Source organism: Pseudophryne corroboree, chromosome 6 (genome assembly GCF_028390025.1).
Source record: "Pseudophryne corroboree isolate aPseCor3 chromosome 6, aPseCor3.hap2, whole genome shotgun sequence".
Classification (NCBI taxonomy): domain Eukaryota; kingdom Metazoa; phylum Chordata; class Amphibia; order Anura; family Myobatrachidae; genus Pseudophryne; species Pseudophryne corroboree.
In genome coordinates, this window is record NC_086449.1 from 58,670,543 (window position 1) to 58,687,783 (window position 17,241).

Sequence of the window (17,241 nt, forward strand, 5' to 3'; positions counted from 1 at the left end):
TCCAATCCCAATGGCCCCCCCCTCCCCCATCACCACCGCTGTGCTCTGTCCCAGCCCTAGCTCCCCTACTCATTCCAGGTGACTGGTCAAGTCCTGAAGTTCTAGGTCATTCCCATCTCTCCCTCACTGAGAGAACAGTTGGGGCGTGCACTCCGGTTTCCACTACGTGCACATTCCAGATACAGGTCAGACCTTGTGAAATGATTTTATAGATTTGGACTATTGCTAGAAATATGATTCCAATTTTGTTTTTAAAGGGTTTAAACAACAGTAGCTAAATGTAATAGCCTGCGAGCTGCCGGAGGTGCGGGACTTTGTGCGAGCGTGCCCGTATTCTTAAAGCGGCATTCATTTACAAGGCAAAACCAGATTGTTTTTGTCCTGTAAATGATTGCAACTTTAAAAATATGGGCAGACTCGCACAAAGTCCCGCACCTCCGTCAGCTCGCAGGCTATTACATTGAGCCCAAGTTGTTGATTTTACCAGAAAATTAGACTTTTGCGTTTATTAATATCTGTCAACAAAATATTCTGTCTTGTGTATAAGGCCGTTCATTACACTGATACTGTGTACAAATGGGTTCATTCTACTCTACCATTTACTGCTAAGTGGTCTATTTACTAAACCTTGGACGGAGATAAAGTCAACGAAGATAAAGTACCAGCCAATCAGCTCCTGTCATTTTTCAAACCCAGCCTGTGACATGGTAGTTAGGAGATGATTGGCTGGTACTTTATCTCCATCTAAGGCTTAGTAAATCCACATATATATTATCGAGGAAAAAAATGCTTACTCCCTTGCAGGTCTAACATACTGTACATTTGTTTTTGCAAATGCTACTGTTTTTTTTAACACATCAACTAAACATATTACTCTCCTTGTATGCATATATTTCAATGTACATTCGGTAAGCAAATATCACAGTAAGCCCATAACTGTACATTTACTATAGCAAAATTGTTTATCTTAAAAGATTTAGGGGGACATTTACTTAGCAGTGATAAGAGCGGAGTAGTGAGCCAGTGGAGAAGTGGCCCCATCAACCAATCAGCAGCTCTGTATCATTTTATAGTATGCAAATTATAGATGTTAATTCAGTGCTGATTGGTTGCCATGGGCACTTCTCCACTGGCTCACTTCTCTGCTCGTATCACTGCTTAGTAAATGTCCCCCTTAATGTAAAGCTCTTACAGTACATTTCTATTTGTAAGTTTTGCTGTATACTGTCCTGCTTACACATATTTTATTCGGAATACATACTGTTTACCGGTGGGCAGGATGCCGGCTGTCAAGATCCTGACAGCGGCTTCCAGCCCGCCAAAATGCCGAAGTGGGGCGAGCGCTAAGATTCCCCTTGCGGACTCACTGCTGGGCCGTCAAATTGATTGTATCCCCTTTATTCAAATCATTGTAAAAAAGTTTAGTTTTTTTCTGCAATGCTATGTACCGATTCCCTGCCAGTGGCTCATTGTTTATGCATGTTATTATGCATGATTTGTCCTGAAATATCTTCCTACATTATATTTATTTTCAAGGGAATAATCATTGGAAGGAGCCAGACTCCCACCACTTATCCCTGGAGGCTACATCCTATGCACTCCTCACACTTCTGAAGTTAAAGCAGTTAAAGCAGGCTGGACCATTAGCCCAATGGCTAACAGAGCAGAGATTCCATGGAGAGGTTTATGGATCAACACAAGTATGTAACTCTTTCATTAACTTGCATTACAGAAACTCTCCCTCCTTGGCCATGCGTAGTTCCCCACATAAGTTTAATAAAAAATATATGAACATGTTACAGATGACCTACAGTACCTTGAAAAAATGTTGGCCCTTATTTAATAGCTGCCAGTTGCTGGTAGGGGCGCAAGTCTAACAGGACATGGCGCTACAGGAAAAAATCCAAATAAAGCCAGCCTGAATGTTTAAAACACAGGAAATACATGAGGATCTTATAATCCAGCAATTAAATGCTGATTCTACTAACCAGATCAATTTGAGTATACAGCTTTTAAAAGGTTTCTGTGATTTTTATTTGTTGCAGGGGGAGTGTTAGCAGGGTTCCAGCCTTCTGCTAGTGTGCTTAAGTCACCTTACATTGGATTAAACTAGGGGTGGGCTAAATACGTCCCGGTCCGCTGCCTCCCACCAGCCCGCAATGACAAGCGGGCCGACCGGATGAGCTGCTTGTCATTGAGCTGCAGTACCTTCAAGCTGCCAGCACTCCTGAGGAAATCCTGCTCGCTATCTCACGGCCGCATCACGTGATGCGGCATATTGGCTGGCATCAGTGGCGGATCCAGGAGAGGGGACATCCAGCAGTAGGAGGGACATCAGTGACGGCTCCAGCAGGGGGACCCCACGCCTACTTACAAATGCTGCTGCTTCGGGAGTCATTGCTGTAATGCCGCCGCTACTGTTGTAAGGTTCCCGGTACCAGTCGTGCTGCTCTCTGTACCCTGCAGCGCAATCCTTAGCAGTCACAGCGCTGCCGGGTTTAGAGAGCAGCGCAGCTGGTGCTGGGAAGCTTACCACAGCAGCGGCAGCATTACATCAATGACTTCCCGGAGCAGCAGCATTCGTAAGTAGGCATGCGGTCACAGTGTGTTACGGGTGGTGATAAGGAAGTATAGGTTCAGAATAGGAGCTCTGGGTTACATAGCAATCAGATGCTGCTATGTTCCCCGGAGCTGTCCCGGCCGCTGCCACTGTCATTTTTGGATGTGAGTGCTAGTTAACGGGTTTCTCTGCCACAGATAGTTGCCTCGGGTGCTGCCAGGATACAATAGACCAAGATTGCATATAATGTTGACTAAGTCTGCTGAGTGCCACATGTATGTATGTATGTATGTATGTATGTATATCTATATAATAAAATATATATATTTTGTATGTGTGTGTGTGTGTGTGTGTGTGTGTGTGTGTGTGTGTATATATATATATATATATATATAAATATATATATATATACAGGTTGAGTATCCCTTATCCAAAATGCTTGGGACCAGAGGTATTTTGGATATGGGATTTTTCCGTATTTTGGAATAATTGCATCCCATAATGAGATATCATGGTGATGGAACCCAAGTCTAAGCACAGAATGCATTTATGTTACATATACACCTTATACACACAGCCTGAAGGTCATTTAATACAATATTTTTAATAACTGTGTATTAAACAAAGTTTGTGTACATTGAGCCATCAAAAAACAAAAGTTTCACAATCTCATTCTCACTCAAAAAGTCCGTATTTCGGAATATTCCGTATTACACACACACACACACACACACACACACACACACACACACACACACACACACACACACACACACACACACACACACACACACACACACACACGACTTGTATGGCGATATTAAAACTTATGCCATAAAATACCTATGGCATACTGCAAATTCCAATGTTTCAGTTGCCCTTTATTACCGATTTTCCTTGGGACAATCGCTACTAAAGGGCATTTGAAATGCCGCAAGTCCTGTGAGTGCTGCTTGTGGAAAGTCCTGTATGTATACAACCTGCTTCCATGCTTCCGTGCATGAGCAGCGAGTGAACTGCAATTGTCAGTCACAACAAGGAATTTGTTGCAAAATGAGTGACAGACTGTTTTGCAGTGATATTGGGGAGTGGTCGGCCAAACACGGGGATGTCATGGCCGTTCATATGGCGTTTTCTGGGCATGCATACATTATCTGTTGTGATCTTACTTGCTACTGGAGAGCCTTCTGTGTCCCAGGAGAGCTGCTCAGACTGTGCATCTTCAGAGGCAATAAGAATCTGTGTGACAACCCAATTTGTGACAGTGATGTATCAAATCTTACTGCATTTTTAGTGATAGGTATTGTTTATTCAAGATATTGTTTGTGCGGCCCTCGAATACTCACTGGAAAGTGTTAAGTGGACCCCCAGCGGAAATAATTGCCCACGCCTGCATGAAACACTACTTTTACACACAAAATGAATGCCTCCTCCTCTTCTTCTTTTCTCACCTTCTTAATTTTTTCTTCTTGTCATACTTCTCCTACTCATTCTACTCACTCTCATTCTTCTATTCTCCTTGTCTGTAAGGACTGTAAATTGGAAATTAAAGTTGCAATTTGTTCCAGGAAAATATATTACTATAATGTAAACCTTACTTTTTCACATAACGGAGCCTAAACATGCCACAACACTTCTATTTTAGGCTACTATCATGTTATTCCAAGCTCTTGCCCAGTATCAGATAGACGTTCCATCTGTCAAAAATTTGGATATGGATGTCCGTTTCAAGCTGCCAGGTAGAACGCTTACTACGCCTTTTCGCATCAATCTTAACAACGCCATGCTGGAACGCTCGGATCAGGTGAGAACTTAGGTAGTGTGATGCTGTTAGAGAGATGTAGCCATTGCTCCTGTGATGCAGATATTGGAATGAGGTGGAATATCTACAAGAAACTCATAGAGGAGAGTGTGACACTGAGCACTTGCTGGAAATGTTTAGCTGTAATTATGTAATTAAAGAAATGTTTCTCATGGCTTTGATAAATAATATACATGTTAGAGATGAGCAGTTCGGATTACCTGTAAGCCGAGCCCCCCTCCCAAACTTCCTGTTTCCAAGTCAATATGGGCTCGGGTTTTCCCACCAGGCTCGCATTCCAAATCGAGGCAAAACGTCATCCTCCCGGCGTCAGATTCTCACTGGTTCTGGATTCTATATAAAGACATGGTGGCGGTAACTCTGTGCCAATTTGCTCCGGTCATGCTGTGTTCTGTGCTGTACTGTTCTGTGTCCATCTACACAAGCTATGTTCTGTCCCCTTAGTCTAATTCTGTCATGCAGTGGTGCTGCCCTGACTCCACAGGCCATAACCCATCCACTGTGTTCACTTATAAGCAGTGTGCCATTGTATTGTATGTTGCCAAAAAAGTAAACAAATTAAATAAAAGAAGTAAAAAAGTAAAAAAAATAAAATAAAAGTAAAATGTAAAAAAAAAAATATTTTTTTTTTTAGGTTTGTACAACCTGTGTGCCCTGTACCCTAGTGCGTTTGTTCAAATACATATAAAAGCCATGTGCCAAGATGCCAGTTAAAAAAAGAATAAGAAAATATATTGTTTGTTTGTACTGTTCTGTGAACTCTACCCCTGTATGCTCAAAACCCCAGTGCGCTTTGTTCACTTCACGTACATATAAAAGCAGTCTGTCTCCATTCAGTGTGAACTGAGTTGCCAGTTAAAAATAATAATAAAAAAAAATATTGTTGTGTAGTGGAGAGCAGGAGCAGCAACCCAATACTACTGTTGCAGCTGCTGCAACCAGTCTTGATGAAACTAGTCCTTCAACATAATCTACTAAAGCCAAAGCCCAATGAAATAGAGGGTTTAAGTCAGGGTATCTGAAATAAAAAGCAACAACAATATTTTATAGTGGCAAAGAAAAATACCTCTATAAAAGGTAAAGGGCAGAAAAATATAAAATTGCCAACATGCCATTCACCACACGTAGTGGCAAGGAAAGGCTCAGGCCTTGCCCTTTATTTATGAGTGGTGATTCTGCCTTTTATGATCATACCAGACCTTTCAACTCTAGAAGAGGTGTCGAAAAAATGAAAACCACTAAGGCAGTAGAACAAACTGTGTGTTCAGAACTGTCACATGTGCCTGAGGAGAGTCTAGGAGTCTCCATGTTATCTATGTGTGAGTCTGACATTTATCACACTTTCCTCAAAGAGAAGCCTCTTTCACCTCCTTCCACCATTTCTGATCCATCTGCACATGTGCGGAGCAGTACAAGTAAATATAGTGATGAGGACATAATAGAAATTGAGGATGCTTGTTTGGTAGTGAAACAATATCAGGGGATATGTGTGTACTGCTACTATCAGAGGATAAGGATGATGTTGTTTGTGTAAGTCATTCACCAGTTCTTGCCCGTGATAATAAGAAAGCCCTTGTGATGCCTGGGCATAAACATTTAAAAAGCCTCCTCTTGGGTGTGGTATTATTTTTACCCAAATCCTGACAAACGTTTGTAAAGGTATCTGCTCCATTTGTGAGGCCAAATGGGTCTATTTACTAACCCTTGGATGGAGATAAAGTACCAGCCAGCCAACTCCACACTGTAATTATTCAAACACAGCCTGTAACATTGCAGTTAGGAGCTGATTGGCTGTTACTATATCTCCATCCACATTATCTCCATACAAGCTTAGTAAATAGACCCCAAAGTTAGTAGAGGTAGGGATGTTAGCCATCTAAGCACCTTCTCCACGTTACATCATTTGCGATGAGTTCATTAAATGAATTGCACTGAATTATAATAATTTGTTGCATTTAACAGCCTCATCATCCTCCTCATTAGTGATCGAAGGTAGTCCTTCCAAAAAAGCATTTGTTTGTGGCGTCCCAAACAAACTAAACACTTCAGCTGCAAAAGTGTCAGTCCCTGTTACTGGCGTGCTTGGTTTTTTAAACTGTGCATGTCTTTTTAAATATCCAACATTAGGGTGGGTGGGAGAGCCCAAGGACAATTCCAACTTGCACCAGTTTTCTTTCCTGTCACTGCTGTGTGTTAATGTTTCATATATGTGCTATAAACTGCTGTGTGTTTGCTCTGTTACTCAGTAACCAGCCAGCTTGCTTCAGGTTTTGGCCTAAACTGGATGAAACCAATATTGTGAGCTGTGAGGTGGTCAGAATTTACTGGAAATTAATGTTATTGATGATTAAAAAAAAAACTGTAGGCCCAAATTCAGTGATTTTAACTCTTTTTTTTATTCAGTTTTGAAAACAATATACAATCCAAAATGGAAAACCAGTGGGGCAGTTTTGGCAAAACTAAAACCCAAAGATGAATTTCAACCAGAGCTAGCAATAAATGGGCCACCGCCACAGGTTCTATTCTCACTTTGTGGGTGTCGTGAACACCCACGAGTGGGAATAGCCCCTGTTTTATTCTGTTGTAACTCTTATTATAGCAATGAATCAGTATGTTGATTATGTATTTTTCTCTGACGTCCTAAGTGGATGCTGGGGACTCCGTCAGGACCATGGGGAATAGCGGCTCCGCAGGAGACAGGGCACAAAATTAAAAGTTTGACCACTAGGTGGTGTGCACTGGCTCCTCCCCCTATGACCCTCCTCCAAACCTCAGTTAGGTTTTTGTGCCCGGCCGAGAAGGGTGCAATCTAGGTGGCTCTCCTAAAGAGCTGCTTAGAATAAAAGTTTGTTAGGTTTTTTATTTTCAGTGAGTCCTGCTGGCAACAGGCTCACTGCAACGCGGGACTAAGGGGAGAAGAAGCAAACTCACCTGCGTGCAGGATGGATTGGCTTCTTAGGCTACTGGACACTAGCTCCAGAGGGACGATCACAGGTACAGCCTGGATGGGTCACCGGAGCCGCGCCGCCGGCCCCCTTACAGATGCTGAAGAGAGAAGAGGTCCAGAAATCGGCGGCTGAAGACTTCCCAGTCTTCTTAAGGTAGCGCACAGCACTGCAGCTGTGCGCCATTGCTCTCAGCACACTTCACACCGCGGTCACTGAGGGTGCAGGGCGCTGGGGGGGGGGGCGCCCTGGGCAGCAATGTAATTACCTTTACTGGCTAAAAATACATCACATATAGCCCCTGGGCTATATGGATGTATTTAACCCCTGCCAGGATTACAGAAAAAAACGGGAGAAGAGCCCGCCGTGAAGGGGGCGGGGCCTATCTCCTCAGCACACAGCGCCATTTTTCCCACACAGATCCGCTGGTGGGAAGGCTCCCAGGCTCTCCCCTGCACTGCACTACAGAAACAGGGTTAAAACAGAGAGGGGGGGGGGGCATTTTTTGGCGATATTATTATATATTAAGCTGCTATAAGGGAAAACACTTACTATAAGGTGGTCCCTGTATAATTATAGCGCTTTGGTGTGTGCTGGCAAACTCTTCCTCTGTCTCCCCAAAGGGCTAGTGGGGTCCTGTCCTCTATCAGAGCATTCCCTGTGTGTGTGCTGTGTGTCGGTACGTGTGTGTCGACAGGTATGAGGACGATGTTGGTGTGGAGGCGGAGCAATTACCTGTAATGGGATGTCACCCCCTAGGGAGTCGACACCGGAATGGATGGCTTTATTTATGGAATTACGTGATACTGTCAACACGCTACAAGGTCGGTTGACGATATGAGACGGCCGGCAAACCAATTAGTACCTGTCCAGGCGTCTCAAACACCGTCAGGGGCTTTAAAACGCCCATTATCTCAGTCGGTCGACAGACACAGACACGGACACTGACTCCAGTGTCGACGGTGAAGAAACAAACGTATTTTCCAGTAGGGCCACACGTTACATAATCACGGCAATGAAGGAGGCGTTACATATTTCTGATACTACAAATACCACAAAAATGGGTATTATGTGGGGTGTGAAAAAACTACCTGTAGTTTTTCCTGAAATCAGATGAATTGATTGAAGTGTGTGATGAAGCGTGGGTTACCCCCGATAGGAAGTTGCTAATTTCAGAGAAGTTATTGGCATTATACCCTTTCCCGCCAGAGGTTAGGGCACGCTGGGAAACACCCTCTAGGGTAGATAAGGCGCTCACACGCTTATCAAAACAAGTGGCGTTACCGTCTCCTGATACGGCCGCCCTCAAAATCCAGCTGATAGGAGGCTGGAAAATACTCTAAAAAGTATATACACACATACTGATGTTATACTGCGACCAGCAATCGCCCCAGCATGGATGTGCAGTGCTGGGGGGGTTTGGTCGGAATCTCTGACTGGAAATATTGATACCCTGAATAGCGACAATATTTTATTGACTATAGAGCATTTAAAGGATGCATTTTCTTTATATGCGAGATGCACAGAGGGATATTTGCACTCTGGCATCAAGGGTAAGTGCGCTGTCCATTTCTGCCAGAAGAAGTTTTATGGACGCGACAGTGGTCAGGTGATGCGGATTCCAAGCGGCATATGGAAGTTTGCCGTATAAAGGGGAGGAATTATTTGGGGTCGGTCTATCGGACTTGGTGGCCACGGCAACAGCCCGAAAATCCACCTTTTTTACCTCAGGTCACCTCCCAACAGAAAAAGACACCGTCTTTTCAGCCTCAGTCCTTTCGTTCTCATAAGAACAAGCGGGCAAAAGGCCATTCATATCTGCCCGAGGCAAAGGAAAGGGTAAGAGACAGCAGCAAGCAGCTCCTTCCCAGGAGCAGAAGCACTCCCCCGCTTCTGAAAAGTCCTCAGCATGTCGCTGGGGTCTTACAAGCGGACTCAGGTCCGGTGGGGGGGTCGTCTCAAGAATTTCATCGCGCAGTGGGCTCACTCGCAAGTCGACCCCTGGATCCTGCAGGTAGTATCACAGGGGTACAGATTGGAATTCGAGACGTCTCTTCCTCGCAGATTCCTGAAGTCTGCTTTACCAACATCTCCCTCCGACAGGGAGACGGTGTTGGAAGCTATTCACAAGCTGTATTCCCAGCAAGTAATAGTCAAGGTACCCCTAATACAACAAGGAAAGGGGTATTATTCCACGCTGTTTGTGGTACCGAAGCCGGACGGCTCGGTGAGACCTATTCTAAGTCTGAAATCTTTTGAACACTTACATACAAAGGTTCAAGTTCAAGATGAAATCACTCAGAGCAGTGATAGCGAATCTGGAAGAAGGGGACTTTATGGTGTCCTTGGACATCAAGGATGCTTACCTCCATGTCCCAATTTGCCCTTCAAACAAGGGTACCTCAGGTTCGTGGTACAAAACTGTCACTATCAGTTTCAGACGTTGCCGTTTGGATTGTCCACGGCACCCCGGGTCTTTACCAAGGTAATGGCCGAAATGATGATTCTTCTTCGAAGAAAAGGCGTATTAATTATCCCTTACTTGGACGATCTCCTGATAAGGGCAAGATCCAGAGAACATTTAGAGGCCGGTGTAGCACTAACCCAAGTAGTGCTGCAACAGCACGGGTGGATTCTAAATTTTCCAAAATCCCAGCTGAGCCCGACGACACGTCTGCTATTCCTAGGGATGATTCTGGACACAGTTCAGAAAAAGGTTTTTCTCCCGGAGGAGAAAGCCAGGGAGTTATCCGAGCTAGTCAGGAACCTCCTAAAACCAGGAAAAGTGTCAGTGCATCAATGCACAAGAGTCCTGGGTAAATGATGGCTTCTTACGAAGCGATTCCATTCGGCAGATTCCACGCAAGAACCTTTCAGTGGAATCTGCTGGACGAATGGTCCGGATCGCATCTTTAGATGCATCAGCGGATAGCCCCGTCTCCAAGGACAAGGGGGTCTCTTCTGTGGTGGTTGCAGAGTGCTCACCTTTTTGGAGGGCCGCAGATTCGGCATTCAGGACTGGGTCCTGGTGACCACGGATGCCAGCCTGAGAGGCTGGGGAGCAGTCACACAGGGAAGAAATTTCCAGGGAGTGTGGTCAAGCATGGAGACTTCACTTCACATAAATATACTGGAGCTAAGGGCAATTTACAATGCTCTAAGCCTGGCAAGACCTCTGCTTCAGGGTCAGCCGGTGTTGAACCAGTAGGGCAACACCACGGCAGTCGCCCACGTAAACAGACAGGGCGACACAAGAAGCAGGAGGGCAATGGCAGAAGCTGCAAGGATTTTTCACTGGGCAGAAAATCATGTGATAGCACTGTCAGCAGTGTTCATTCCGGGAGTGGACAACTGGGAAGCAGACTTCCTCAGCAGACACGATCACCACCCGGGAGAGTGGGGACTTCATCCAGAAGTCTTCCACATGATTGTGAACCGTTGGGAAAAACCAAAGGTGGACAGGATGGCGTCCCGCCTCAACAAAAAATTGGACAGGTATTGCGCCAGGTCAAGAGACCCTCAGGCAATAGCTGTGGACGCGTTGGTAACACCATGGGTGTACCAGTCAATGTATGTGTTCCCCCCCTCTGCCTCTCATACCCAAGGTACTGAGAATTATAAGGCGAAGGGGAGTAAGAACGATACTCGTGGTTCCGGATTTGCCAAGAAAGACTTGGTACCCGGAACTTCAAGAGATGCGCACGGAGGATCCGTGCACTCTACCTCTAGACTTACCGCGGCTGCGTTTGACGGCATGGCGGTTGAACGCCGGATCCTGAAGGAGAGGGCTCCGACGGAGGAATTTCAACTGGGTCGATTCCTACATTGCCTGCAAACAGGATTGTCTATGGACCCAAATTTGAAATCTGTATATACACCAACAGCGCTTTTGTAGAATAAAAATCAATTATAATGTAAATGTCACCATTACATCCCTTATTGTCAGTTTTCTGTAGTAGATCCTTCAATGGATTTTGACTGATGTGGTCTCTCCGGGATATAACAACATGTGGGGAAATATAAGAACAAGACACCAATGTGTAGTATGTTCCTTCTATTCAATCTTTTTATACAAGGACTAGTAGTGATTATGTGCGTACCCCACTCACACTATAGTCAGATATTTTTAAGCTCATCAAGGTTTCTTTTCTAGTACCAAGGCTTGATTCACTTGAACTACGCCTGGTACAGTAGATATAATCAAATGATAGAGCGTACCCCAAAACTCACACTCGCAAGCGGGGTGGTAAACACATCAAGGTATCTTTTCAAGACTTATAAATGTCTAGGTGGAGCGTACCGAAAGACTCACACTCATAGGGGCGATAATACACACATCAAGGTATCTTTAAGGTAACAGGAAAAATCTATGGATCCATTCATGCGTACCCAAACTCACAGTTCTTAAAATCTTCGTACTCCCATCAAGGTATCTTTAAGGTTCAACTTCCCTGTCCAGTATTCTTAGTGGTGACGTTCTTGCCTCCCCAGGTAAAGGAACTCAATACTCCTGCCTGTCAACGCGTTTCGGCCCTGGCCTGGGCCTTTATCGAGACAAAGGCCCAGGCCAGGGCCGAAACGCGTTGACAGGCAGGAGTATTGAGTTCCTTTACCTGGGGAGGCAAGAACGTCACCACTAAGAATACTGGACAGGGAAGTTGAACCTTAAAGATACCTTGATGGGAGTACGAAGATTTTAAGAACTGTGAGTTTGGGTACGCATGAATGGATCCATAGATTTTTCCTGTTACCTTAAAGATACCTTGATGTGTGTATTATCGCCCCTATGAGTGTGAGTCTTTCGGTACGCTCCACCTAGACATTTATAAGTCTTGAAAAGATACCTTGATGTGTTTACCACCCCGCTTGCGAGTGTGAGTTTTGGGGTACGCTCTATCATTTGATTATATCTACTGTACCAGGCGTAGTTCAAGTGAATCAAGCCTTGGTACTAGAAAAGAAACCTTGATGAGCTTAAAAATATCTGACTATAGTGTGAGTGGGGTACGCACATAATCACTACTAGTCCTTGTATAAAAAGATTGAATAGAAGGAACATACTACACATTGGTGTCTTGTTCTTATATTTCCCCACATGTTGTTATATCCCGGAGAGACCACATCAGTCAAAATCCATTGAAGGATCTACTACAGAAAACTGACAATAAGGGATGTAATGGTGACATTTACATTATAATTGATTTTTATTCTACAAAAGCGCTGTTGGTGTATATACAGATTTCAAATTTGTGTTTTTGAGAGTTGTTTTTGAGGTGTGGTGACACCTCTTGGTATCCGTTATATCAGTAGCTGCTTGGCGCCTGTCCTGGGACACTCCCAAAAAAATCTTTGTTCTAGGATTGTCTATGGGCCTCAAATTGGGGTCCATTAAGGTTCAAATTTCGGCCCTGTCGATTTTCTTCCAGAAAGAATTGGCTTCAGTTCCTGAAGTCCAAGCTTTTGTCAAAGGAGTACTACATATACAGCCCCGGTTGTGCCTCCAGTGGCACCGTGGGATCTCAATGTAGTTTTGGGATTCCTCAAATCCCATTGGTTGAGCCACTCAAATCGGTGGATTTGAAATATCTTACATGGAAAGTGACCATGCTACTGGCCCTGGCTTCGGCCAGGAGAGTGTCAGAATTGGCGGCTTTTTCGTACAAAAGCCATATCTGATTTTCCATTGGGACAGGGCAGAACTGCGGACGCGTCCTCAGTTTCTCCCTAAGGTGGTAACAGCGTTTCACCTGAACCAACCTATTGTAGTGCCTGCGGCTTCTAGCGACTTGGAGGACTCCAAGTTGTTCGACGTTGTCAGAGCCTTAAAAATAAATAAATATATATATATATATATATATATATATATTTCAAGGACGGCTGGAGTCAGAAAGTCTGACTCGCTGTTTATACTGTATGCACCCAACAAGCTGGGTGTTCCTGCGTCTAAGCAGACGATTGCTCGTTGGATTTGTAGCACAATTCAACTTGCGCATTCTGTGGCAGGGCCTGCCACAGCCAAAATCTGTAAATGCCCACTCCACAAGGAAGGTGGGCTCACCTTGGGCGGCTGCCCGAGGGGTCTCGGCATTACAACGCTGCCGAGCAGTTACGTGGTCAGGGGAGAACACGTTTGTAAAATTCTACAAATTTGATACCCTGGCTAAGGAGGACCTGGAGTTCTCTCATTCGGTGCTGCAGAGTCATCCGCACTCTCCCGCCCGTTTGGGAGCTTTGGTATAATCCCCATGGTCCTGACGGAGTCCCCAGCATCCACTTAGGACGTCAGAGAAAATAAGAATTTACTTACCGATAATTCTATTTCTCGTAGTCCGTAGTGGATGCTGGGCGCCCATCCCAAGTGCGGATTGTCTGCAATACTTGTACATAGTTATTGTTACAAAAATCGGGTTATTATTGTTGGAAGCCATCTTTTCAGAGGCTCCTCTGTTATCATGCTGTTAACTGGGTTCAGATCTCAAGTTGTACAGTGTGATTGGTGTGGCTGGTATGAGTCTTACCCGGGATTCAAAATCCTTCCTTATTGTGTACGCTCGTCCGGGCACAGTATCCTAACTGAGGCTTGGAGGAGGGTCATAGGGGGAGGAGCCAGTGCACACCACCTAGTGGTCAAACTTTTAATTTTGTGCCCTGTCTCCTGCGGAGCCGCTATTCCCCATGGTCCTGACGGAGTCCCCAGCATCCACTACGGACTACGAGAAATAGAATTATCGGTAAGTAAATTCTTATTTATTTCTTTATGGTAATACTTGCATTATTACAGCTAGACACAGGCATCAGCTCCTCATGGCTGTTCTTCTTCTCCTTCCTTTCTCTCTGTATCTACTTCCTGATCACATGTCCTTTTGTGCTCCAGGATTCTTAAAGATACACTACCTCATCTTACTATTACAGTACTTGACAATGCCCATAAACTATCCATATACATAAGATACTACAACCCCTATGCGCTGGGATTCCGGCTACCGGCATCGTCTGCTGTCGGATTCCGGCATCGGTATCCTGACCACCGGGATCCCAACCGCCGGTAAATTGATTGCATCCCAATCAGTGGCGGTTCTTGCCACGGGCAAGCGGTACTTTTGCCTGGGGCGCCGCCATCCGGAGGGCACCAGCGCCATCCGGAGGGCGCCGCACCAGGGCAAGATCGGCCACTGTGCCCCCTGCAGTGCCCCGCTGTGCTCCCCACTTTGAAGGGAACCAGACGCGTAGCATCTAGTTTCCCTTCATTGAGACAACCTTAGTTGTGCGGTGCGCGATGACGTCATCGCGCACTGCACAGCAAAGGTCCTCTCCATGAAGGGAAACTAGACGCTACGGTCTAGTTTCCCTTCATGTAGAGGACCTTTGCTGTGCAGTGCGCGATGACGTCATCGCGCACCGCACAGCATAGTGGCACAGACACTAGGGGTCATAATTGACCTCTAGTGTCTATGCTGTTCTATGGGAGAGACGTAATAACGTCTCTCCCATAGATCGAGGAAAGAAGAGAAGAAGAGTGGCGCCGGCGGAGGAGGTCTGCAGCGGTCTAGATCAGGAACGGGGATGGTAAGTATACTTTTTTTTATTTTATTTTTTCTTTCAGCGTCGCTACAGGGGCATAAATGGGGGCGTACCTGACCACGCCTCCATTTGAAGCCATGCCCCTATACTTTGCCCGGGGCGCCACAAGGCCAAGAACCGGCCCTCATCCCAATGGATCATAGATAAAACCTGATGGCCACTCAGACTGCAATATCTGCCATGTTGAATGTTTGTCTGTATTGTTACATGTTAAGTAACTCCTCTCTTTACAGGCATCCAGTATTGGAAACTTTACAGTTACTGCAGAAGGGAAAGGACAAGGAACCTTGACCGTAAGTTTAGTATAGACTTTATAGGCAATTTATTTTCTTTTGTTATGTTTTTGATGAGTGATATAAATGTAACGGCTCAAATGTAAAAACAGAAAGTGTGTTATCCTGGCCACACTCACTATGATATGTTCACATAATTGAAGAATTTGACATAGCATGTTTTCCAAAATTATCAGTAGCCAGATGAAAATAATTAGAGCCCTATCTGACACGTTGGTATAAATAGTATGAAGATGACTAGAAATGACCTAATAGAGCTTGTCTAGTACACAGCCAAGATGACCACTTTCACCAATTTCAGTCTCATCCTATTCTATGTACTGTGTGTTCCATTACTCTTGGCATATGGGGGTCATTCAGACCTGATTGCTCACTAGCTATTTTTTGCAGCGCTGCGATCAGATAGTCGCAGCCCATAGGGGAGTGTATTTTAGCTTTGCAAGTGTGCGATCGCATGTGCAGCCGAGCGGTACAAAAACAGCGTGTGCAGCCGAGCACTAAAAATAGTTTGTGCAGTTTCTGAGTTGCCCAGAACTTACTCAGCCGCTGCGATCACTTCAGCCTGTCAGGTCCCAGAATTGACGCCAGACACCCGCCCTGCAAACGCTTGGGAACGCCTGCGTTTTTCCAACCACTTCCAGAAAACGGTCAGTTGACACCCACAAACGCCCTCTTTCTGTCAATCTCCTTGCGATCGGCTGTGCGAATGGATTCTTCGTTAAATCCATCGCACAGCAACGATCCGCTTTGCACCCATACGACGCGCCTGCACATTGCTGTGCATACGCAAGCGCAGTTATGACCTGATCGCAGCGCAGCAAAAAAATCTAGCGTGCGATCAGGTCTGAATGAACCCCATGGTTTGCTAAGAGTACAGGAAAATCAATTTCAGTAGAACACCCAGGGACTGAGTTCTTTTTTGTGAAACAGATGTAAAAGATGAGGAGCAGGAATCTTTCCCCTGGGCCGTGAACCTTCCAGGAGATGGGAAACTGTAAATACCTACCTACACACACCTACACACACACACACCTACACACACACACACACACACACACACACACGTACACACACGTACACACACGTACACACCTACAGTACTTAAGTATTCTCATTTTTTAAATTGTTCTTCCATGATGTGACATAATGAAGAACAGAACCCTCTATGTAAATCGATATCATCAGACCCTAAACATGTCTTCAGGCATCTTCTACATGCCAGATTCAATACAATGGTATGCCCCCAGTGCCAGATACACATGTCCCCACAGTGCCAACTATGCCCCCAGTGCCAGATACACATGTCCCCACAGTGCCAACTATGCCCCCAGTGCCAAATACACATCTCCCCACAGTGCCAACTATGCCCCCGGTGCCAGATACACATGTCCCCACAGTGCCTGCTATGCCCCCAGTGCAGATACACATGTCCCCACAGTGCCAGATATGCCCACAGTGCAGATACACATATCCCCACACAGTGCCAGATATGCCCCCAGTGCAGATACACACGTCCCCACAGTGCCAGATGTGCCCCCAGTGCAGATACACACGTCCCCACAGTGCCAGATGTGCCCCCAGTGCAGATACACATATCCCCACAGTGCCAGATATGCCCCCAGAGCCAGATATGCCCACAGTGCCAGATATGCCCCCAGTGCAAATACACATGTCCCCACAGTGCCAGATATGGCCCCAGTGCAGATACACATATCCCCACAGTGCTAGATATGCCCCCAGTGCAGATTAGAGATGAGCGCCGGAAATTTTTCGGGTTTTGTGTTTTGGTTTTGGGTTCGGTTCCGCGGCCGTGTTTTGGGTTCGACCGCGTTTTGGCAAAACCTCACCGAATTTTTTTTGTCGGATTCGGGTGTGTTTTGGATTCGGGTGTTTTTTTCAAAAAACCCTAAAAAACAGCTTAAATCATAGAATTTGGGGGTAATTTTGATCCCAAAGTATTATTAACCTCAAAAAACATAATTTACACTCATTTTCAGCCTATTCTGAACACATCACACCTCACAATATTATTTTTAGTCC

General features: G+C 45.3%; 1 protein-coding gene across 2 annotated transcripts in view; it reads left to right on the forward strand.

The window, feature by feature from the left end:
* LOC134936125 (complement C3-like) overlaps nt 1–17,241 on the forward strand; it is a 674,806-nt gene that overhangs the window by 581,677 nt on the left and 75,888 nt on the right. For both annotated transcript variants that reach the window (XM_063931038.1, XM_063931039.1), the window contains exons 29-31: nt 1,537–1,700; nt 4,206–4,364; nt 15,142–15,201. In XM_063931038.1, the coding sequence (XP_063787108.1) occupies nt 1,537–1,700; nt 4,206–4,364; nt 15,142–15,201 (383 nt within the window). The remainder of the gene's footprint in view (nt 1–1,536; nt 1,701–4,205; nt 4,365–15,141; nt 15,202–17,241) is intronic.